The sequence below is a fragment of the Nymphaea colorata genome, chromosome 7 (genome assembly GCF_008831285.2).
Source record: "Nymphaea colorata isolate Beijing-Zhang1983 chromosome 7, ASM883128v2, whole genome shotgun sequence".
Lineage (NCBI taxonomy): Eukaryota > Viridiplantae > Streptophyta > Magnoliopsida > Nymphaeales > Nymphaeaceae > Nymphaea > Nymphaea colorata.
The window spans coordinates 16,288,927-16,311,906 of NC_045144.1; the positions used below are offsets into that span (position 1 = coordinate 16,288,927).

The 22,980-nt window shown below is 38.2% G+C and overlaps 2 protein-coding genes across 3 annotated transcripts; both read right to left on the bottom strand.

Annotated features, from left to right (window-relative positions):
* On the bottom strand, window positions 1-3,970 carry LOC116256969 (uncharacterized). Of its 2 annotated transcripts, XM_031633526.2 has the most exons (3): window positions 3,746-3,970; window positions 2,994-3,254; window positions 1-620 (listed from the first exon to the last, which is right to left on the bottom strand). In XM_031633526.2, the coding sequence occupies exons 2-3, from the start codon at window positions 3,235-3,237 to the stop codon at window positions 247-249; spliced, it is 618 nt and encodes a 205-aa protein (XP_031489386.1). In that variant the 5' UTR covers window positions 3,238-3,254; window positions 3,746-3,970; the 3' UTR covers window positions 1-246. The 2 variants fall into 2 exon arrangements, with proteins under 2 accessions (XP_031489386.1, XP_031489385.1); XM_031633525.2 differs by lacking the exon at window positions 3,746-3,970 and having other exon boundaries at window positions 2,994-3,732.
* A 5,666-nt stretch (window positions 3,971-9,636) lies between these two features.
* Window positions 9,637-22,459, bottom strand: LOC116257370 (type II inositol polyphosphate 5-phosphatase 15-like). The gene is made up of 12 exons (XM_031634030.2): window positions 21,837-22,459; window positions 19,855-21,275; window positions 18,397-18,649; window positions 17,421-18,231; window positions 14,367-14,491; window positions 14,159-14,243; window positions 11,674-11,839; window positions 11,560-11,591; window positions 11,207-11,474; window positions 10,924-11,047; window positions 10,467-10,827; window positions 9,637-10,284 (listed from the first exon to the last, which is right to left on the bottom strand). The coding sequence occupies exons 2-12, from the start codon at window positions 21,266-21,268 to the stop codon at window positions 9,934-9,936; spliced, it is 3,990 nt and encodes a 1,329-aa protein (XP_031489890.1). The 5' UTR covers window positions 21,269-21,275; window positions 21,837-22,459; the 3' UTR covers window positions 9,637-9,933.
* Between the last annotated feature and the right edge of the window lie 521 nt (window positions 22,460-22,980).

The following is a 22,980-nucleotide window of genomic DNA, read 5'->3' on the forward strand; positions in this document are numbered from 1 at the left end:
TTGGCTTCCAAATTTCAGTCCCTGATGGCACAAATTTTCTTTTAAACTTGGAAATTTGGGCACAATTCCCGATGTTCTAGCTGCCCAGCATGCAAATCCACCCAGAAAGGACACTATACAGCAGAAAAGGAACCTACACTAATAAGCAATCATATTTGCAGTCTATCAATGAATAGCAGGATATCACACCTATCAGGAAAAAAATTGGTCATTATGCAAACATGCTGAAGGAGAGACAGAAGACAACTACGAATTCCTCCGGCTATCAGAGCGAGACAATCTCCGTTCAAATGATTGTAGATGGGTACGGAGGTTCTGGTTGTCCTCCAAAAGACGATCATATTCAAGAAGGAATCCATCAGACTGTTTTTTCAGAGCCATGGCATTTTCTTCAGCAGCTTTTGCCTCCTCGCTCTTTGCATCAGCCTCTGTTTCCAGCTGCTTCACCTTCTCTTTCAATGCAGAAACTTCCCTCTCCAACTCACTCATCTCTGCTGATTTTCTGTCCATATAGTTTCTGTTTTGCTTTTTTAAAGGTTCAATGGTCTTCCGGATTAGCCTCAACTCCCTTATATAATGATGTAGCCGATCAATTACAACAAGCAGGAAGATGGAGAATCCTGTCACGAAAAAAGTTTTTAAGATTGATATAGGATATTGGCGATAGAGGGTACCATATAAACCTGCTTGAGATAACTTGCTTATCTGACACATTCAATTTGAAAAAATGTTTGTGATGTTACATTTATTAGCAGGAATTTCCCAATAAATAAGTAGACATTATCCAAAGTTCAGCAACACCTTTTCAAGATAATGGTGTCAATTGAGCACAATGGCCATCCCAGCTTCAACTTTCTTCAGCATCATTGTATATACAATAAAAAACATACAATTAATCCAATTATAACCTTAAAAAGACAAAATAGACACTTCTTTCCTTTTTCCTTATTGTCGGTTCTTCAGATGACATTGGGATGAAAGACTAACTATAATTCTGTAAAGGGGTTATTCCAGAAAAGAAACAGAAGCAGGTTTGGCCAGGATCTATTCCCAAAGTATTTAGATTCTGAGAAATCCATTAATACAAACATGAAAGACATGCCAAGAAGTTTGAAATCTTTGAGCCTCTGGGTTTGTTCTTTTATTATGTTCTTGATGGCTTCTTTTGATCTTGACAGAGAGTTCATAATCCAAAAATGATTTGCTCTCTATCCAAAACATTTATGAGCCATTGCATAAAGTCAATGGTTACCTACTTATCTTCCTTTTTCTTCAATTTTCCATGAATACCCATCTACTTTCATAAAGCATGAAGAAGGGACAACTTCTTTGACTACATAGTACATATAAAATTCTACATACGAAGCTAATAGTACATTTATACACAACCAAACCGAGGAATTTACGTTGTAACTGATAATGCTGCCAAATATTTACTAAAGTGTTTCTTCTTGAGAAATTTGTTTTCAAAACCTATTTTTTAACATGGCTTGATTAATTTCTGTCCTCCATCATTTCCCGATTCCAGGGCCATATGAGCGTGAAAGAACTCTTTTCTACATCTATTTTCCAGTGTTTGTTCCTTCTCTTTACCTTTCAGCAACCTTGTGTCATATAAACATCCATCTGTAAGTAAATCCTACTTTCAAGTTTCAATTAATATGCTACAAAATGTCATAATTAAATTAAAAAAAATTATCACCTTTTTATGATCTCCAATATTAACTTTTGATTTTCAAAGATTTGCAAAACCATCATAACCAACAAAAGACTTGACAGGATCTGTTTAATTGATTACGTTTCAGGTTAGGCCAAAATAGAGTGCCTTTGGTGCCATAGATTCTTCATTGACAATGAGAGGAAACATTCAGAAGAATGATAAACAAAATCTTTTCAAATCAGTCTCAAACTTTACCTGTTACTTCAGGCATTTAAAGTTCTTTTTTCTTAGTACAGCATATGTGGATGAAACAAGAGCTACGTATCTAGTGTTTTTTTTTTTTTTTCAACATCAGCTGCAAACCTTGTTTATTTAGGAAAGAGTACTACTTGCGCACGAAAGGACTGATGCCTCCCTTATAATGACCATTGAAAAATGTATTGGCGAGGGGTTCCTACAGTTGGCCACATCAACTGACTTGAGGGAGCTAAACTGAACAGCTGGAAGAAGTGCTGTAAAAACGCAATTGATACAAGAAAATGGTTTCTTTCTGGTCAGACGTATGCATTGAAAAGAAAGACAATTTCCAGGTATCTGCACGAGTAAATTAGAATAACCATGGTTAAAGAACTCCACCGTCGACAGACTAAGTTGTCAGAAGCTGCAACCGTAGCAGTAATAATACATAAATATGAGAATTGTTGAAGCGTGGACTTTAAGCACGAAACATGGAAATCAGGCATTGCAAATCAGAAAAACTTACAAAGTTAAAGCACATATAGCAGAAGATAACACAGAAAAATTCTTGGACCTTCGAATCAATATGATCATCTCCCATGGGCATGCATTAGTCTGAAACCAACAGGGGATTCTATGAGAAAGTCGCGTCCTAAGTCCATATCAAGGGATGGATGGCAAAAAAGAACATGCTTCTTCATCTTTGATAGGATCTGTTTAATTCATTATGTTTTCTTCCTGTTCAATCTTTATGCTACCATAACACAATGTAAAGACCTGGAGACAATCGATTGACCAACAGTAAAAAGGGAAACGAGGAACACAGATATCATGAACTGTCATGAAAGGGTATTTCAAAATTGGAACAAAATTATCTTTCTGGTATCAATTCTAACAGGATTCCAGGATGCATCAACAATTGATCAGGAGGTTCACAATTCAAATCCTACAAAGGAATGCATAAACTGGCACTAGATAAGCATGAGAATTAACAGTAAGAGAGTAACGGCACCATTCATACAGTAGAGGGGATAATCGCAGAAACAAATCAATCTACGTCAATCACATGGATATGAAGGCGAAGACGGATCGTTACCCATCAACGAGGCTTCCAGCATAAGTCTGGTCACGAGCACCTGATCGGTTGGCGTGATCGTCCCGAACTCCGCCGAACGTCTCTGAGTTTTGAAAATACTCTGCGTACTAGACACCAACAAGATAAACATCAGACCGGCAAAGGTCTTGACGACAACGGGCCCATGATCGCGCTTTGCTCGATCCAAGCACAAGATGACAAGCTTCCTGAATGGGTTCTTCACAATCATGAGCAAGACCATCATCCCTTCACCTACGAGAACTGTATACAGCAACTGAATCATGTCTACTAATTACCCAACTCTCGACCAATTTGAAGATGAGAAAACTTCTTCTTTTCGATTAAATCAAACACTCGAGAAACACCAAACAAGATTGAAAGACGAAATCAGATAGATAAAACCATCGTAACATCCAACCAAAACCCACAACCGGTTAAAGTCCAAGGTAGAAAAACTAAAACCAAGCTCTGAAGAGCCCAGATTTCCACAAAACACAAAAACCCAGATCACTAAAACTGAAGAACAACGATAAGAAATACAAAACAAGAGAGTCAGAGGTAAGAACCCATCTAACTGTGTAATGAAGTTAGTTGGGATTGTTTGTTGGGGCTGGTGAACGGGTTAAAGGAGAAGGGAGAGAAAGAAAGAGAGGCCATGTGAGGGAAAGAATGATGAAGGAGAAGAGGGACGCAAGGTGGGGGAGGTGGTGGGGAGCCAAATTGCTATGATTATGATGAATAGTAGTGCATACCACCATAATGATGATTGCGTTCCCGCTCGTTCCGGTGGCAGGAAGAAAAACCCGAGATGGGGAAGGAGGGAGGAACCGGCTACGGTGGGTGTATGTGTTGAGCGACTAGCTTCAAAGGCGTTGACGCCATCGTTCCCTCTTCCCCTTACAGACTTTCAACAACAAAATCTACATGTCGCCAACCAACGTGGCTCCTACTTCTCCGTATCGTGTTGTCTGCGTCGTCTTCTCATAATAAATGCTCTAGTGGTTGCAAGTTCCAACTGCCAACTCCCCACTCTCTATTTTTCCTCTTGTTGACCGTAGCTGGACTGTGAGTTTGTTCATGGTGAATGATTTCTTTGATTAAATCTCTTGTTGACTGTAACCGGAAGCTGCATTTTTGGCCTTTGAACAAGTGCGTGCAAGGAAGAAGGCACCTTAGGAACCATTAAAAGCGGTATTGTGAAGTTTAGTTGGGCTTGAGGGTATAAAATAATAAAATAGCTGGTTGGACACATCGAAGCTGTGGTACCAGTTTGCTTTCTATAAGGTGTTGTGCCCGTCATAAAGTGGCCAATAATGGTACCAACATAAAAGGTGCACAGTCGACCCGGAGAGTGGGAGATCCGTCTAATTTTAATTTTAAGTGACAGTGGTACCAGTTTTAAATAAACCATTAAAAGTGGTATTTTTAAGTTTAGTTTTGTTTTAAGAGACATAATATAGCTGGTTGGATATACAAAACCCGCTATTGATTTAGAGTGTTGTGCCCGTCAGCCTGATAAAGTATCCAATAACGGTACAAATTAGATGAAAGGTGCACCAATAGACCTGAAGGGTGGAAGATCAGACTCTCTATTGTTTTCTAGTTAATGGGCCATAATCCTAATTCTAATTACGAAAAGGGAGCTCATTTAGCAGGTTTAGATTGACAATTTGAAAATAAACTTGGTCAGCAGCTTGGGTCCGGCAATTCACATGACGAGTTTGAGTTAATGAACCAACACACCCACTTACCATCGCCGACACGAGGCAACCTAAAATCCCAAAGGCAGTAGGAATGGGGAGGCCTTCGGGCTTCTTTTCGAACGGGGAGGAATGAACCTTCCACTCACTCATAACCAACCCAACCATCTATAAACTTTTTTTTTTAACTTGGAGTTAGTGCAAATGCCTGTTATTATATTTTCTTTATAAAAGTTGGAGTGAGGTTTAAGATAGATTGAGTTTCTTGATAATATAAAATAGTGCATGTGCTATGCACGGAAATAAGTTTCCGAAAATTTATGCTCCTAGAAAAAAAAATCAAATAATCACTTAGTTGGAAATATATATTTCACAAAAAATTTCAAACGTAATATAAAAACGAAAAGTCAAAAATCAAGTTCTTGAAACAATTGTTTTATCTAATACACACACATATATATATATATATAATAACAGTAAGAAGCATGTTCATACAATCTAATAAATACTTCTTTCATGTGCATAATCAAGCCTCAAATTCAGAATACCCAAAAAATCACAACGGCTAATTTTTTTCGTCTTAAAAATATTGTTATTGTCATGGTCAAAGATGTTCAGGACCGGAGCGTCCTCCCGTTTCATTGTATATGGATGATCGTCAACCAAAGAAACACTTCAGAGTTATTTTATGGCAATGAGATGGTACATGTCTACTGTAACGATTAAAATTTATGATTTTTAATTTTTTTTTTTTGCAAATTTGACATTGTTATATATATGTGACGATTCCGTGCCGCCAATTGTGAGATAGTTAAAGTTTTAAAACTTTGTCGCCAAAAACAGTCACTATCTTGATATTAGTAAATGCAATAGTTTATGATAACTTTACTAACTATTTATTGTTCATTTAGCATCAAAATTTAGTTTTTAGCCATTCCGAGCATTGACATTTCATATATATGTATATATATGCTAAATTGATAATTGGTTGATCATTTTTGAAATATTAGTTAGGATGAAGCGTTTTATTTTGTCTACTTCTAGGAGTATATTTCTTTCATCTACTTGTCGATTACTCGGATCTTATAAATTATTTAAATAGACCGATCCATCAACTGAGCCGGTTGAGAAATTAGTCCATGGAAAAAGTTGTATTTGCAGATCAAAATTAACATGGTTGCTTGACGGCATACCCGAAATAGATATGGTATAAACCCATTTGGATCCAGATCTGTACTTCAATTTGATCATCCAATGGAAGTTGGTAGGTCACAGATGGACTGGTGCAAACTGGACACAACTCCCATTGAAAATCAAAACCTTATTATGTATCTGAAAAATGTTCATGCCAATGGGTCGATTTGAATCCAATTGGTGGCAACTCTACTTGATTCCTGGGGTCGCTGTAAGTAGGGATGTCAATGAGATAGATTTGAACAGGATGTACCCTTTACTATGTGAGATTTATCGGATAGTCATATATTTGGATTTGAATAATGAAAAAAAGTCTTATACTATATCTGAGTATGATTTTTGAATTCACACTGATTTTTGAATTCACACTTTGAATTTGATTCAAATCTAACTTTTATTTTCACATCCATAAATTGTCTCTAAAGTCACCATAAAACCGTCGCTGCACTATAAACCGTGGTTAATGCCAATTTAATGACTACTTTTTTCAACAATTTTTTTAAGTTTAGCCATCGGATGACATCCAGCATTGAACTTTTTAGAGGTTCATTTGTGTACTTATACCATCGCCTAATCATAAACCGTAGCTAATGTCAATTGCTTTTAGCGACAGATTTTTGAATTTTATCAATCCAGCACACGACACCATGCTGATTCAGATTTCTGCAACGCTCGTCCTGACACAACATTAAATCAATTGAACATCTCTACAGGAGCTAGAGCATGAGAAGGATTAATCTCCTAGTACTATTTCATACCTGGCTACCAAGGGTTTAATACAGTTAAAGAAGCTTAATCTGAAGCTACCTTGCATGACAAACATCTTAAAGAACATGTTTGCCAACTTCCAGGTGCTTCATCTTTACATATGAAACGTAAGGATGTAAATGAATTGAATTTGGATGGAACGAAGTTACTGGAGCTTTACTAATAGGAAATTTGACTAACAAACTCGAAATCCGATATGGATTCAAGTGTACATAGACAAAGTGAATTTAATATTTTCGATGTAACTGGATCTGAATGATCTTTGGGATAATTGGCATGTCGATTGGATTCAGTAGGAAACAGGGGCAGGGCAGGTGTGGGCTATGTATGGACAATTGCACACAGGGATTCCAAAATACTTTTTATTTTTATATTGATATTTTGAGCGATTTTTATCATTTACATATTGGTATTCTTTAAAAATTTAAAATTTTACTCCCCCCCTGATAAAAAAAAACTTAGATTCTTGTTCTCTTTTATGATATGCACTTCAAACTTTTGCCTAATCAAATTGGATATAATAAAAAAGGTCAAAAGTTGGCCTTTAACGGCTTAGATTCTTATGAGAGAGTGCAAACGGTGGCATAAACGACATTTAAGTTGAAGGGTACACAGTAGGACCATGGGTGGTTCAGCGGGTGGTGGGTAGTGGTGGGTTCCTTCTCGCTCTCCAATAAAATAAATAAATAAAAGTTGACATCTTTTGATCAAAGGGTATGCATAGGAATGTTCAACAAGCAAGTCGAGCCCAAACCGAGCCAGCTTGAACTCTGACTCGAGCTGAACTCGGTTAACCAAGTGTGAACTCAAGCTTAACTCGTTTAAGCTCGTCAGTGAATAATGATTCTCATCTTCTTCAGATTATGGAGGAAGAAAAAACAACTACAATATTATTCTACTGTTCTTTTCTAAGACATAACTTATTCACCAGAAAATAGTGTGTGAAGAGTATCAACCTAAATTTCATTGTTTACATCAAAAATTAATTATACAACCATTCATATAACCTAACGTTTGAAACAAAGAAACTATATAACCTAACGTTTGAAACAAAAAAACTATCACCTGGTTTGTGACTTGTGGTTGCAGCCTGATAAAAAGAGGAGCTAGGAGGAAAAAGAAGAAGAAAAGGAAGTAGAGAGAGAGAGAGAGAGAGAGAGAGAGAAATGAAAAATAAAAAGAGGGAGAAAACATAACAGAAAAAATGAAAAACAAACTAGCCAAGTCAAGTTTAAACTAGTCGAGCTCATGTAACTTGAACTCAACTCGCTTATTACTCAAGTTTTAACTCGAGCTCGAACTCGACTCATTTAATAAGCGAGTCGAGCTTGAGCTAAGCTTATACGAGCGAGTTCTTGACTAGTTGTACATTCCTAGGTATGCAACCATTCTCCAATTGTAAGCCTATTAGTGGTTAGGTCCCCATTTTTGTTGCCCAAAAATAAGCACGTATAAGAAAAGCAGGATATACATAGAGGTGTTTCATTCTTGTTCCACTGGATGCCAGGAACTGGCCCTAGTGTTTCAGGGACGGGAAGAACAAACGCGGCCCCAAGAGGGAGTGTTTTTGTTTCAAGCAGGTTCCTCGACGTTCTTCAAGGATAACTTCAGAACGGCCAAACAGAAGCATGCCAGATGGGGACGACGGTTGATCTGCGTTCCACAGAGGTGCGTCTTCTGCAAATCAAACGCCAGACACGCTTCCTCTCCCTGCAATGCATGACGAGGAGTCTACCAACTTCAAGGCCTTGATCTCTCCTTTGTCTATAAGCTCCCATTATGTAACCAAATCTGCAAAAAAAGACTTAAGTTTTCTTCTCTGGCTCTACCTTCCAGGACTGCTCTCATCTTAACGAGCATGAACTCCAACCCTAACCACAGATGTTCTGTTGCTGTGTTGCATGTGATTTCGGAAACTTCGTGTGGTCTATTCAGACAGCCTCTAGCAGAAGTGAGGATAATGCCTTCTTGCCTCCAGCACCACCCGTCATGCACCATTGTTATGGCTAGCCAAGTTCTGCAAGTTCATAACCTATCCTGTTCCATCGTTATTCCTCTTGTTACAGCAAGGATTATGATCTCCCTCTAGCCATGTGAACTCTGCAACCAGACATGACTTCTGATTTTGGGGAAGGCATGGTTCTGTCACGCAAAATTTTCCGATGACAATTAAGGAAAAAAAAAGGTATCCAGATATTCACAAGACACCCTATTTTAAAAGCACAACTGTACCACCATATGAACTCCTGCCCAGCATGACACGAGACTCACTTTATTGATCTTACCAACGATATTGAAAACTTGAAAATTGATTTCCTTGTGAATTGAAAAAATCCACAAAAAGGCTTCATAGGTAATAAAATTTTTAGACCTTGCATCTAGCAGCTCAGATTCTTGGCACATCCCCTCTTCCTTTCGGAAGAAAATTGTCAAGCTTCGACGCTAGCTCCTTAGTTCTTGTCAACCTACTATAAAAGGACAGACCCTAGTCATCCACATCCATGGAGCCCTTGAAAGTCTGTGTCTCTTTTGTACATTGATAAGATTGAATCCCTATATTTTATGTTCATTTTATGTTCAATGAACTACTTGTTTGTGCTTAGAGGTGTTTAGTGTAGGTGGTCAAGCCAGTGACTGGTAAAAAGCCAGTCTCCGGTCCAATTCTCGGGGGTGAGGGGAAGGAAGGCAAGAATTGGCTTAGTTCCTTCAGGAAATGCTTGTCCTCAGTGCTATCTGAGAATTATATGAAGTTTTTCTGTTCAAGAATTCTCCAGTTCTCATCATTAATTAATCAGTCGATCAAGCAACACAAAGATGGCAAAGCTTAGCCTGCATTTAGTTCAAACTTTCAACTTCTTTATAGACCCAAAGAAAATGAATGGAAAAACAAAGAAAAACTCGATGTATAACACAAGATTCAGCTTGAAGTGTTAACAGCTAGCTGAGAATCTAAACAAAGAAATAGAAACATGTCGAGGGGATGAAAAAAAATTCCCTCCTGTTGCTTCATTACAGGAAAAAGAGTGTCCTTGACAAACACAATAGACATGCCCTCCATTGACAAGCTCTATAAAAAATTGACTATTAGAAAAAAAGAAAAACTGCAAGCTGAGGGAATTTGTTCCCTAATGCACAACTGGTACAAGCGCACCGGACTTCCAAGGGCATAAAAGAGCATTTGGAACAAATTAAATATTTACAACATGAGAAAATTCATGCTACAGATTGTAGGAAGAAAGAACCATCGACTTCCACTTTTGAACTGTCGGCACCTCTGTTCATGGACATTGCCAGTTACGAAAATCAGGAACAAAGTCAGGAGTGTCTGGCATACTTCGATGTTCAGACCTGTGCAGATGGTTGGCACCCCTTCTGGAACTACTTCTAGAATCTGCTCTTGGTGCCTTGGAAGAAAAAACATGCCGAACATGTACTTCATGGCTCCTAGTCTCTGTCGTGCAAGCACCTCCAATAACTATTTCCAATACCAAATCCTGATCTCTGGTATCTTCTGACCACCAAGTTTGGGGCACCCCATCAACAAATTCCTCCTGATTTTGGACCTCTTCATGGTGAACTGAAACTTCTATTACTTGACCAGGCTTAATTACACCAACAGCTGGATTGACCTAGAGGCAAGAATATGAAGCAAATCGATTAAAGCTTCAATCAGAGAGAGTGAAAGGTTAAGTATGAAAATCAGAAAAGTATCAACAGAATATGACCTCTCCATGGATTCCAAAAAAGGGAAAATAAGATTACTATCAAGGAATGATACAGTTATTGAAGAACAGATGGAAGGAGAGGTCACCTCAAGCCAGCGAGGAAATCCATAGCCACCTCTAGTATTATTTTCAGAGGCAAATCCATCATCCTTGATGGTGGTTTGCTCTTTGCATATTATCTTGAAAGTTGCCTTGTTCCTGACACACCTGTTGGTGATACGAAGGACCGAAGTGTCCTGGTTTTGCAATATAATGTTGTTTGTACTGACAATCGTTTCAGGTATACAACTCAAATCCTCCAGAGCAGCCTGAATTTTTGCATTAGATAAGATAATCTCCCCAAATTCCCTTCTTCTTATCTGCTCATCAATATGTGCAATTTCCACAAAGAATATGCATCTGACAGGCTTGTGATCACTGTCTGTAACATCCATGCAAGCTTCATAGCTGGTAAGAGAGAATACAAACATTAAACAATTAAAATTTTCCTAACTAAAAACGTGAAAATATTTATGGTAAGTACACAAGTCATAAACAACATACTGTTTTATACATGCAACCACAGGGCACTCTAATGAGCACTGAGAACCTGCAGTGGCACGGTTATCACGATAAAGAATACGGTCACACCAAGCAGGGATGCGCTTCTTTTCACCCGAATCATATCCTGGTTGGAAGGAAGAACCATGTTAAATCTCCAGAAAATGAAACTTTATGAAGGGGTCCCAGGAAGCAAACAAAAGATACTTCCAAAAAGCTGGAATTATACGAAATTTTTTGCCATTGAAGGAGGTGAAGATGATGTAGCTGCAACATCAACCCTCACCTTGTAGACCTGCTTGGTGCCTCTCAAACTTATATGTTGGTGGGAATCTCACAAGTCCTTCACGCAGTCCTTGGAACACCCTCCCAGCTTTCATTTCAGCTCTTAGTTGGTCCCTTTCTCGGAGCCAGTCAAAGCATCTCTGAGATACAAAGTCCCGAGCTTCATCATAAGAAATACCATAGAGCCGATAGTTGAAATCACCAAGAAATATTATCATGTCTGCTTCAGATAGCTCAGGTTTGTTTTCTTCCTGGTGAAATCCCGTGGCCTGGAGAAATGAAAAAACATAGATATGAAACCTACAGAACGTTGGTGAAGCGAGATAAAGATAAATTACATGTGGCAAGTCTTACATTTCCACCACGAAGCAAATGAACAGCATTAGCTGCAGTAAGAACAACAAAGATTCAGATTTTAAAAGCTATATAACAAGTGCACATAATCACAGATCAATTGATGCATCTTACAAGTAACAGCATTTATTGCACTGGTTGGTTTATGGAAGACCATATTCCGGTAGACATGATCAAAATCTGCATTTCGTCGATTAACAGCTTCCAAGTGTGCAGCAAAATGGCAGTTGACAAAGCACATTGTCCGATCATACACTCTCATCTTCAGGCCGACTGCTCCCTGGAACAATAAATAATATGATATTACATTTAAGGAAAAATAAAAAATCCATTCTGAGAATCGGCAATAACCCAAAACAGAAGTATCAACATACCAAGAGGCTTCTAATAAATGGATCTCAAACTCCAAACATCACAAAGTTGGAATGTAAGTATCAGCAATGTAAGTTGCTGTATGTTAACTACAGGAAAGATCAGCTATGTAGACAATCACATAAGGGATGTCTGCCAGCCATTCTTAAGGGACAGGTTATCTCCAACCACATCAAGTTGGTAATACTTAGTTATTTATGCCCATGAAAGAGGATCCATCTTTTTCTTGAGGATGAAAACAATGCTCAATTCAAATGGGAGTAGAACTGACTAACACAAAACAAAGAATAAAAGAAACTACTATTGTGGGAAACATTTCTTCTTAAGGAGAGGGGGTTTGGGAGGGTGGGGCGAGGAGAGAGAGATTTGAAGGTATGATTTAATATGTTATAACCATGTTAACCAAACAGGAAGATATTGGAATCAAATCTACAAGGTACAAAAGTATGAGACTATGAGTTGCCAAGGCAAGCAAGAAACTTGGTTATATATATTTACGGAATGATTCAGTAGTTGGAGAAAAATATGATACTGAGGGATGTCTTCCATAATCTGTAGAAACTAGACTTGTGTGATTGTAACCCCATGATACAAATGTTTCCATTATGAATGCATGAAAAAAAAAGGCCTAACAAGCTACTCCTACACAAAGCCAGAATCACAACACTGGGTGGTGAAGGCGAATCTGACTTGGTCATTTGTAATGGACGAAGTATCCACCTCTTCTACAGAATGAAGGCATGGAACCTTTCAGTGTTCATTGACAAGGATAGAGCTCATAACATTCAGTAGATACATGATACACACACAGAGCGAGAGAGAGAGAGAGAGAGAGAGAGAGAGAGAGAGAACATGAGAGACAGAGACAGAGGTAACTAGACCCTAACTTACAGAAAACATGATAGTGTAACTACTGACTAATTTTCCCTAAACTAAAAACTAGAAGGAGAGGGTAAAATGCAAAAAGATTGAATAGTAGTTTTTATCACGAATAAAAGCTTGTTTTTTTTTGTATCCATTCAATCCAGCACTCAAACAGGGGCAGTCTTGGTAGTTTTTTAAAAAAATTTAAAACCATATGCGCCATTTATTTTCTAAAAGAGATAGTCTTTGTTAAAAACAAGCTTTAAAAGGGCATTTTTGGACTCGTTTTTTCTTTTTGGAAAATTCAAACAAGATTAGGGCTTTTAAGCCCTCGTTTCCCTCTTTCACGTTTTGTTTTGGTTGCTGCTCCGTGGAGACATGAGAGAAGGGAGAAGGCCACCTACCGTATGATTCGTTTTTTTACTAGTTTTTAGCAAGTTTCAATTTTCTTTACATATTTTTTTATTTTAACGTCAAAAAAACATTATTTTTGTAAGTTTATGAGTCTAGTTGGACATTTTTGTGTCCCCTCCTTCGTTTTTTGTTTATTCTATTCCTACATAATCTTTTAATTTTTTTCGATTTTTATAAAGAATTGATGAAATTTTCTCAAAATTTTTCCGAGAAAAATAGCTTCACCAAAAAATACCCAAGAAAAACTTTGCCGATATTTTCTGAGAATAGTATTTGTGGCTATGATTACAGGTTCATGTTTTCCAAAAGCCAGGATCTACTTTTCCTATCCCACTCTCTCCTGAATGCAGCATGGTACTTCAGTTTGGCACAGTATTATCATACTGCATTCAGCTTAGTTTCATTATCTTTCAAATACAGCAATTTTCAAATAATAGGGCCAACAACGTTTATGCCAAAATTTAAACTGATTAGACTTTTTCTCTTTTTACATGTAAACAAATCAGATTTAATATATTTAAAATAGCATTTTTATTAATTTATTAGCCTATCCATTACAGGTCCAGCTTCAAGCTTTCAACCAACATCATCACTGAGGATTTGTCACCGAACATGGCCTTTTACCCAAACTATTTGATCAACAATAAGAATTATATCTAATGAGAGCACACTATTTTTCTTTTTATGTATTAAAATTATCAAATTATATTTTGTTACCCAAATCCAGTGCAACCACTTATATTTCAAAGTGGATCCAGCATTACCTCATCGAATTAGGTTTTGCATCAAAGCAAAGACTTAGATTTATCATTTCTCTCTTACTTGTCCATTAAATCTGGATTCAGAATTACCTCATCAATGGGATTTGCACGCAAATAAGGATTAGATTTACCATTTTCTTATTCAAACCCCATACAAGGATTTAGCTTTTTTCTCCCATGCCACATACCTTGTTGCCAATGGCACGTCCAAAACCACATGGTACTGCTGCCGCATCTACATCACCAACAAATGGACGCAGGTGCTTTCTGATCCTGCAAGGAGACAATTTCTCAGACAAGGATATGCTGATTCACTAAAAAGCAACTTTTTTTTCTTCTTGTTTTGTGGTTGCAGGTGGCAAGGAAGAGGAGGGTAGGGGTGTTTGGAAAGCTCACCATACAGCGATTAGCAATCCTGCTAGCTGTCTTGATCCAACACGCTCAAAACTCGTTCCTTCATCTAGTACCTTCCCAATAGTATCTAACCACCATTGTCCGTTAGAACTCCCCTCAAGTCCAACCTAGAAATAAAAAATTAACATACATATGGAGATTGAAACTCATTTGAAATCTAATATGAACCACACAGTAACATAAAGTCGGATCTCAGTAACAGATACATACAAGTTTCAACCTTAACCCATTAGTTAAAGCAATAGTAATAGTCAAATAGTGACAACTGACAATTAAGACAAGAACATATATATGAAGAACATTTTCTGCGGACAAAATCTGTCACATGGGAACGTGATTAAATTAATCCATGTTAGACAATGCATAATCACAAAAAATATGCCTTTATTAGCTTGACAGCAATTTCCAACATCAAGATGTAAATCCCAAAGAACTAATCAGAAAGGCATACATTAAATTTTGAATAATATGTAAGACCACTTCGTAATCCTGTTAGGAGACCACCAGATGCCTATGATGAATCTTCATTATGAAGATAGGATCCCATGTTCAAACTTCATCCCACTGAAATCGAACAGTGAGTTGGATCATATCTTTAGCTGGATTCTTTTACGTTAACTTTTTCTTGGATTGGACCAGTATAAAAGAGTATGGACAATGATTTTTAAAACATTTAGTAAAATAAAGTGAGAGACTCCGTAACAGCAGCCCCAACAGAATGACATCTATGGGTTCCAAACCTTCTTTTTCCATTTCCGTTGGTGTTTTTCCAGTTGGCTCAAGTATTAAAAGGCATGACTTGAGCTCAAGTTTTAAAGGCTCAGTAAGTTTGAGCCAAACTAAGCGTTAGGTGCAAATTAAAGGATTTAGGCAGTGTTCGGATGACACCCCAACCGGGCTTTAGGAATGTTTGGGTATCATCAAAACTAGGTTTGAGGAATCAGTTTTGACAAAACCTGATTTTGTAAAAGGGAGTGAAAAAACTGACCCACCTTAGGTTGTTCATAAAAACCAGGTTTTGGGTGTGTCACCAAAATAGACAAACCAAGTTTTTAAAACTCATTAAAAAACTTGGTTTTTATAGAACGAAGTTTTCATAGATCTGGGTTAGATGAGACTGTCATCCAAACGCCTCAGACTTTTTCTAGACATACAGACAATGAAAACCCTCATGGTATTTGAACAAGAAATTTGCCAAAACCAGAAGTTTTGATGATGCCTATGACACCAGAGGCACAAAATGTTGTAAGTGTGTGAAAGAACAAATATATATATATATATATATACACATACATACATACATATATATATATATATATATATACATCAATGAAAGTATTTTCATGCCCATGAGCATCCCGACTGCCCCTCCACTCTCCCCCTCCCTCTCTTTCCCTCTGTCCCCGAGCCTCTCTCTCTGTCTACCACTCACTCTCCTATCCTCTCTTCCCCAAGCTTCTCTCCTCCTCCTGCCTAGTCTCTTCTCTTCTTTCCTTGTTTAGCCCATGACTCCAAGCAACAACGCTGTTGGCCATCCCTGTTGAGCCCCTCCCTCGTTTGTTGCATCAAGTAAGGCCATGGATGATGCAGCACCTCTTTCTGCCAGCCATGGCTGATGGCCTTTTTGGAAAAAAAAAACAGGGGGTGGGGAGAGAAAGAGAGCTGTAGTCCCTCTCTACATTGGCTACGGTAGATGCCTTACCACAAAAAGAGAGAGAAAGTGTGGAGGTATCAGATGGGAAATCTGCAGAACTAATATATATATATATATATATATATATATATATATATATATATATTTATTTATTTATACATACATACATACATACACACACACATGGAAAATGAGTTAAACTGGTCTTAAAATGGGTTGGAATTTTAAATCCCTTGCCTCCCATAGGATTCATCAAGATCCACCAATCCTAGAGAGGAGAAGATAGTTGCGGAAAGGGTAAAAAAAGGTAGGTAGAAAGTGAGAGAGTTTCAAAGGGGTTGGAAAACCCAGTCCCAAAATGTGATTGGTTAAACACAAGCCCATTCCAATGTTAGAACAAACATACAAAAGTTTAAAATATATTACGAATGTCTTTTTTTTGTAAAAAATAAAAAAATGACAATATTTTCATATTGGTGATAAATATCAGAAAATTTTCACATTTTCCCATTCTTCCTCGTGTGTGTGTGTGTGTGTGTGTGTATACACAACACACATATATGCTTGGGTATTTATTGGTGAAGTTTCTTTCCTGAAGCCTAGTCCTATCCTAAGCCCTTATTCAACCACTCAATCGCTTTGAGCCTTGAGCTAACTCATTGACCTCACTTGAGGAACTTTGGGGGAAGACGGCCGAATGGTCGCATACCACAGTGACCTTGAAAGGCGTCATGTCACCTAAAAGCATTTTTAACATTATGAATTCCTAGGAGAAATCTAAAGAAATCCAAAAAGTACAAAAGATATATAAAGAACAATTAAAAAAATGAAATTATGAGTTTTTTACTAATTTTCTTACAAAAATATGTTAATTCCAAATAATTTTTAAAATTTTAAAAGAAACACAAAACGGAAATACACTTAAGTATATTTATAAAGGATTTTTTAGAAAAAGGAAAAAAAATACAAGAATATTGGTTTTCCAATGATATTTTCCTGATAAAAATGTTCTCTCTTTCTTGAATGATATTAATGTGATACTTAAAAGTATTGCTGATATTTGTGACAAATATATGTGTGATATGATTATATGAGCTTAGGAGAGTGGAGTTCATGCACCTTGAGCTCAGTCGATTTAGCTGTTCAAGATAAAGCATTGGCTCAAGAAAATCATTTGAGAAACAAGTTGAACTTAGGTAACTAAACTCACATCGCAGGCATACTTGCAGCAAATCTAAAATGTTGTTTCCGAAGTGAGATGAGTATAACTTGAACATAGGTGCATCATATCATGCTAAAATACCACAAATCCTAGGTGAAAAGATCAAATTAACAAAATTGTAAATAAAATATTTGTCTTTAGAGATTTTAAATAATCTTACAGATTCTTTTGCCGCAGCCATGGCAAGAAAACCGGCACCCATTTCAACCTCTTGCAAACCGACAACAATAATACCAACATCTGTTGCAGCAGAACCAATCCATGATATTAGTGAGTCATGAGAAGCTCTTTCTTGTCCAACATTCCACGTTCCAGTTAATATTTTCACTGTGTTTTGTTTTGCATAAAGAATCTCCTTCTTAGACAACTCTAATTTTATTGTGTTGTCAATAGCACTTGGAGATGCCATATTCCAAGCACGAATACCACCATGGTTTGCCATACTAAAAACATAGCCAGCGCCCACAGCAATCTTGGTAACTGGAGCGCTATGAGCAACCCATTCTCCCAATAACTTCCCTTCAAGACTCATTACCTGAATAACACCACTTGCATAGCCTATCCATATACGTGTTCCAGCAGCACATAGAGACTGAACTGGAAAAGAATGGTGATTGAACTCTTGCAATCGGTTAGCATTCCCATCCCATTGTACCATTGAGCCATTGGCACATCCAGTCCATATCATTCCATCTGCTGACATGATGATAGCATCTGTTCTTCGGTTATCATCCAAAAAAGGTGATTTTGCTGCAACTCGACGAACAGCATCAGCTGCACCCATCAGGGCATTACGCGAACGCTGGAAAAAACTCAATGAAGATTGACTCTTCTCCTTTTTGGAGGATGTAACAAACTTCACCTTCATTTCATCATCCACAGTTGCATCTTGAGCGGCAGAAAGATCTGGAAGAATCACAGCTTGCCCATCAAGTCCAAATACTTTCAGCAGTTCCTTCGTACGAGCATCCCTTTACAAAAAAATAGAGTTAGTTGATTTTGGTCTGACAAATGCCAAAAAAAGAAAAATCAATCAGATCCAAACTTCCATATGCCCAGCTAAGGTATATAACCAGTTCACAGACAGGCATGATAACAAGAGTAATGAGAACTCATTGTGCAATGAAGATGCTTACCACAATGCAAAAGCCAAGTGCCCACCTCCCCACACTTTCCCTCTACAAGTGTCTGCTAGCATATATTTTACATCACCAGGAGGCAAATGACACGTACCACCCACTGTTGCCTGACTGCGAAGGTCAATAAAAGATTTCTCGATTCCTAAGATTGCTATATGCCTTTCTTCCTCAATCATACCAAGAGCTTTAGTAATGGCCTCCCAAGGCCAAATTTTAACAGAACCACCATCAGAACCAGACCATAAATCGCCTGAATAATCAATTAATATTATCAGATTCAGCAAAAAAAGCATCAGAAACTTTCTTAAGGTAAAACACATGTCAAGCTGCAGCACTATCCATTTGTATTTGATTCCATCAGAAACCAAGCAAAGTACGATACTCCTCCTTGTGTCAGAAAGACACAACAACAATGATGTTATGGCAGAAAAGATAATTAAACTGAACTTAAACATGTTATGGTTAATCAAAGGAAATAAAAATTGGCTAATAATTTCTAACACATAGGAACTGAAAATGGAGACAGAAGGTGGTTTGAGTAACAAAAACTGGATACCTCAGCAATTCTCATTTCTCCGAACTAAAAAATTGCATATAATTCCGGCAAGAGGAAAAACAATTAGAGCACATACATTTTGTTCTCCAGATGACCCTCCGGCCCTTCATTCAATTTAAAATTGTTCTCCAGAAACCCCATGGAACATGTGGATGCAAAATGTCCAAAACTATATTATTCTTAAAGACCCATGAAAACCTGATGCATAGAACAGATTTAGCTCTTTCACATAAGGATTTTAAGATTAACAGTGTTAGGTTTTCATGATTCAAAAGATCTCATGTAGAAGTTGGATTTTCATTATTTTCTCTATTTATATGTTACTCATCATTCTGCATCCACTTGTGCAGTTAGACTTTTGAAAAAAAAAACACTAAATGTACTAGATGGCCCAAATGGTAAGATGGTTGGGTACACATATGCACCTCATCTGGAACTCAATTTTCAGGTACATCTTCACAAACAAACCACCAGGAAGTGGTCCCCATGCCCAAACTCTAACAATTAGCAAAAGTGATGCTTGGCCATTGTATAGAAATTTATAGGTCATTTAAGTCCAGACCACTGAATTAAACCATTATAAAATCTGATTGGTATATCCAAGATCATGACTTTTAGTTTGGTGCATAGGTTTCTAGAAATCAAGCTCATATTGTGTAGTAAATTTTCTGGAAGTAGATAAAGTTGGGCATAGAAGTACATCTAAAGTATGCTAAACTTGAGTGTATATATAATATATATATTGGGAATGATTATTAGCATGCTCAAAAAGAAACTCAGGAAAATACAATACTGTCCTTTTGGGAAGGGATTAATATGGAACTAGCATACTTAGAAGGTAAAAAGAAATCAAAGAAAAAGTTGCCGTTCAGCATGAATCACGTAAGAAATGTACTCACCATAAGAACTCATTGCAAGGGAGAGTACAGGATTGCGGTGTGCTTGCCACGTAAGAAATTCTCTAAATGGACTCTTATCAGAACTATCTGGATTGATCTTCCAGGACCTGATCTTTCCATCCTTGTGGCCACTCCAAATAAGTCCGTTTGCAGGATCAACAACCAAGCATAGGGTAGGTGCTGTTCGAGCAGATTCACAGAAGGGAACTGTCTGCTCATCCCCTTTTATATTGGTGCCTTCTTCCGTGAACATATCATTAAGGTTCCAGAATCTAATCCCAGATTCATGCCCAGCCCATAGCTGACCTTGTATGCAAGTTATATTTCTCAGGAAACGTCCTGTCTGGGTTTCTCGCAAAGGATGTGGTCTCAATTCGAATGAACCAGGGCGATTAGGGTGAATTGCTGCTCTCACAGGAAGCTTAAATATCCCTGTTCCTCCTCCAGCACCAACAAATTCAGGCAAGCTCAAGGCATTAGGATTCTGAGTAGCATCTTTCTCTGCAAATGGATTCTCAAATGCAATTTCATCATTTACAGCATATGACTCACTTCTGCTCCTTTCTGAGTGGCCCATATGTCTGGGGCCCTTCTCATCAAGGCTATGCTTTCTCCACACATTTCTCTTTCCCTGGGGAATCAACTCATTGCTAGCACAGCCGGAACCCAGCTGCTGGCTATAGGAAGACGTCTTCCTATGAGCAGGCAAATAATTAAATGGTGTAATTCTGTCCTCATCATGAAGATCCCCTTTTTCCTTCGCAGGAGCTTCTTCTCCTGTGCCTTCTCCTGAGCATGAAGACCCGCCAGGCTGTTCCAGCCACTCAACAGAATCAGATTGAGATGCTATAGATGAAAACGATGATCTCTGATTAGTAGCTTCATGATCGCTGGTCCTGATAGCATCAGGCGATGAGCCATAACCTCTATGGTGATCTGAAGATCGAGACGCCGGTTTATCCAATGATGACTGGGAGTTATCAAGAATCGAAAGGGAAGAAGCTTGGTTTGTTATCTCTGTATGCAACACGTCTTCATTGTCCAGAATGCTGGGTAATGGTGGCTGAAAAGGGGGGTGCGGTGCAGATAAGAAAGCATCGAGCGTACTGAAAGAGGGCTGGAATAGATTTTCTTCATCGCCTGATTGGTTCTCCATTGGATTAGCGAATTGGAAACTGCAACCATCCTTAGATCTCCGATGGGCACTTTTGGATTCGAACGAGGACGTACTGGACGGCGTATTGGGGGCACTGTTGCGGCGTCCGGAGCTGCTCAATCTGTCCTCAGTAATCGTTCTCTGCTGGGAAGCTTGTACGGGTTCATTCCAAGTTTGCGCCGAGAATTCTTCGTTTCCATCATCCCCAAAATCTATCAAAGACGGAAGTGAAGATTTTCGAGGAAAGGATTCTGCCATCAATCAACTGGAAGAGATAAAACCAAGGGGAAAAATGAAGACGGATCAACTGGCTTCTTTCCAGTAGCCAAGGGCAACAAAAATTCCATGAACAAGGAGATCAACTAAAATGTTGAGTTAAATATGCTGACAACAACAGAAGTTAAATTGAACTCAGGGAAAGATCCATTTATTTGGCATCTAATTCACCAACGCCGGCGCAGACACGCGCGTATAGATTCTTAACCTTGGAAAACCGCCAACAAAATTCCAAATCACCAAAATTACCGAGTGGCAATCTCAACGATTACCATTCAAAGGAAGGAACAGTAGAAAAAGAAAAGCGCACACACACACACACACACGAGAAAGAGAGAGAGAGAGAGAGAGAGAGAGAGAGAGAGATTTCTTAACCTCTAAAGCCGCCAAAATCCATTCCAATCCCCGGGATCGCCAAAGGGAAAACGTCAAAAGAAACCATTCCCAAAAAGAAACAAACAGAACCCAATTCGAAAATGAAGCAACCAACTTATCCTCGAATTCAAAATGGCAAGAAAAAAACAAAGCAAGAACGCACAAGAAAGCCCACCTTTTCTCCTTCATGTTCAAGCTACCCCATAGAAGATCCACCAAGAGGGACAAAGCGACAAACACACACAGAAACGTGCATGTTTGGATCCAGAAAGGAAAGGAGCAACAGAGAGTGGGAGAGAGCGAGAGACAGACAGACAGAAGAGAGAGAAAAGAGAGGGGACTTGGGCTCGTGGTCAGAAAAGCCAAGCGAGGCAAGGAAGCGAAAATTTCGTGTCAAAGATGAAGAAAAGGATGGTTGGACGCTCTCGGTTGCGGTTTTGCAGGAGAAACGAAGAGATGAGCACCACCATTACTAAGATTGACCAGACACCACTCTTTTTCCCCACAAACCCCCGATTTTTTATGGGAGGGGTTGGAGTGAATTCGTCAAACGATCTGCAGGCCTCGTGTTTTAACTGCCAACCATCGTCCTCCTGCTGGTCACCCTTTTGCGGCAACCGCCCTTCTGTCAATCTCCGATGGATTTCCTTTTCCTGTGCCCCAATTAAGAATTGGAATCCAATATAAACTAATCTGGCAACACACCTTGATCTGGCAAGAACTGATCAAGAGTAAGCAACTTGACAACCACTACCATTCATCGAATCATCTAGAGCAGTTCAGGGCCTGCGACTCCATTATGGCAAACTCTTTTACCTTAGTTCTCTTCATTTAATTTGACCTGACATGCGTCGTACGCATGATCAATGTGATAAGAACCGAACCTTGAATCGCTGAAGTCCACAAAGTAACAAATTTGGTAAGCTAATCATATGAAAAGATTTCAAATTGTTGCCAAATTAAATTCGTAGAATAAATTTTCCAGTAGTTTAAAAATCCAAGAATGGAAATTTCTCTTCATATAAAACCTTGCAGATATGATTTTTATGTTAATTGCTATAGTTTTGAACACCAAAACCACACTTATATAGTTTAATTTTGTAATTATATGGATTAGATTTGTTTTTCTACGGAAAATCGAGCGATTTCCCCCCAACTATTGGTATTCATGTAGAGTTCCATTTAGATTTCGTAGTTATTATTATCAAGTATGGCCATACAAATTTGATTTACTTGATTGATTTGACAAGAATCGACCTTTTCATGGTCGAAATTCAACTTGCAGCTTGGGTAAAGGATCTCTTGATTGTTCATTAACC

Excerpts from the sequence above, each read along its gene's own strand:
- LOC116256969 (XM_031633525.2), bottom strand. The coding sequence starts at position 3,276 with ATGATTCAGTTGCTGTATACAGTTCTCGTAGGTGAAGGGATGATGGTC. Across the intron at positions 621-2,993 it reads GCTGGAAGCCTCGTTGATGG|GATTCTCCATCTTCCTGCTT; the intron begins GTAACGATCCGT and ends TTTTCGTGACAG.
- LOC116257370 (XM_031634030.2), bottom strand. The coding sequence starts at position 21,268 with ATGGCAGAATCCTTTCCTCGAAAATCTTCACTTCCGTCTTTGATAGAT. Across the intron at positions 14,492-17,420 it reads TGGCTGCGGCAAAAGAATCT|GTTGGACTTGAGGGGAGTTC; the intron begins GTAAGATTATTT and ends TTTTATTTCTAG. Across the intron at positions 11,048-11,206 it reads GCACCAAGCAGGTCTACAAG|GATATGATTCGGGTGAAAAG; the intron begins GTGAGGGTTGAT and ends CCTTCCAACCAG.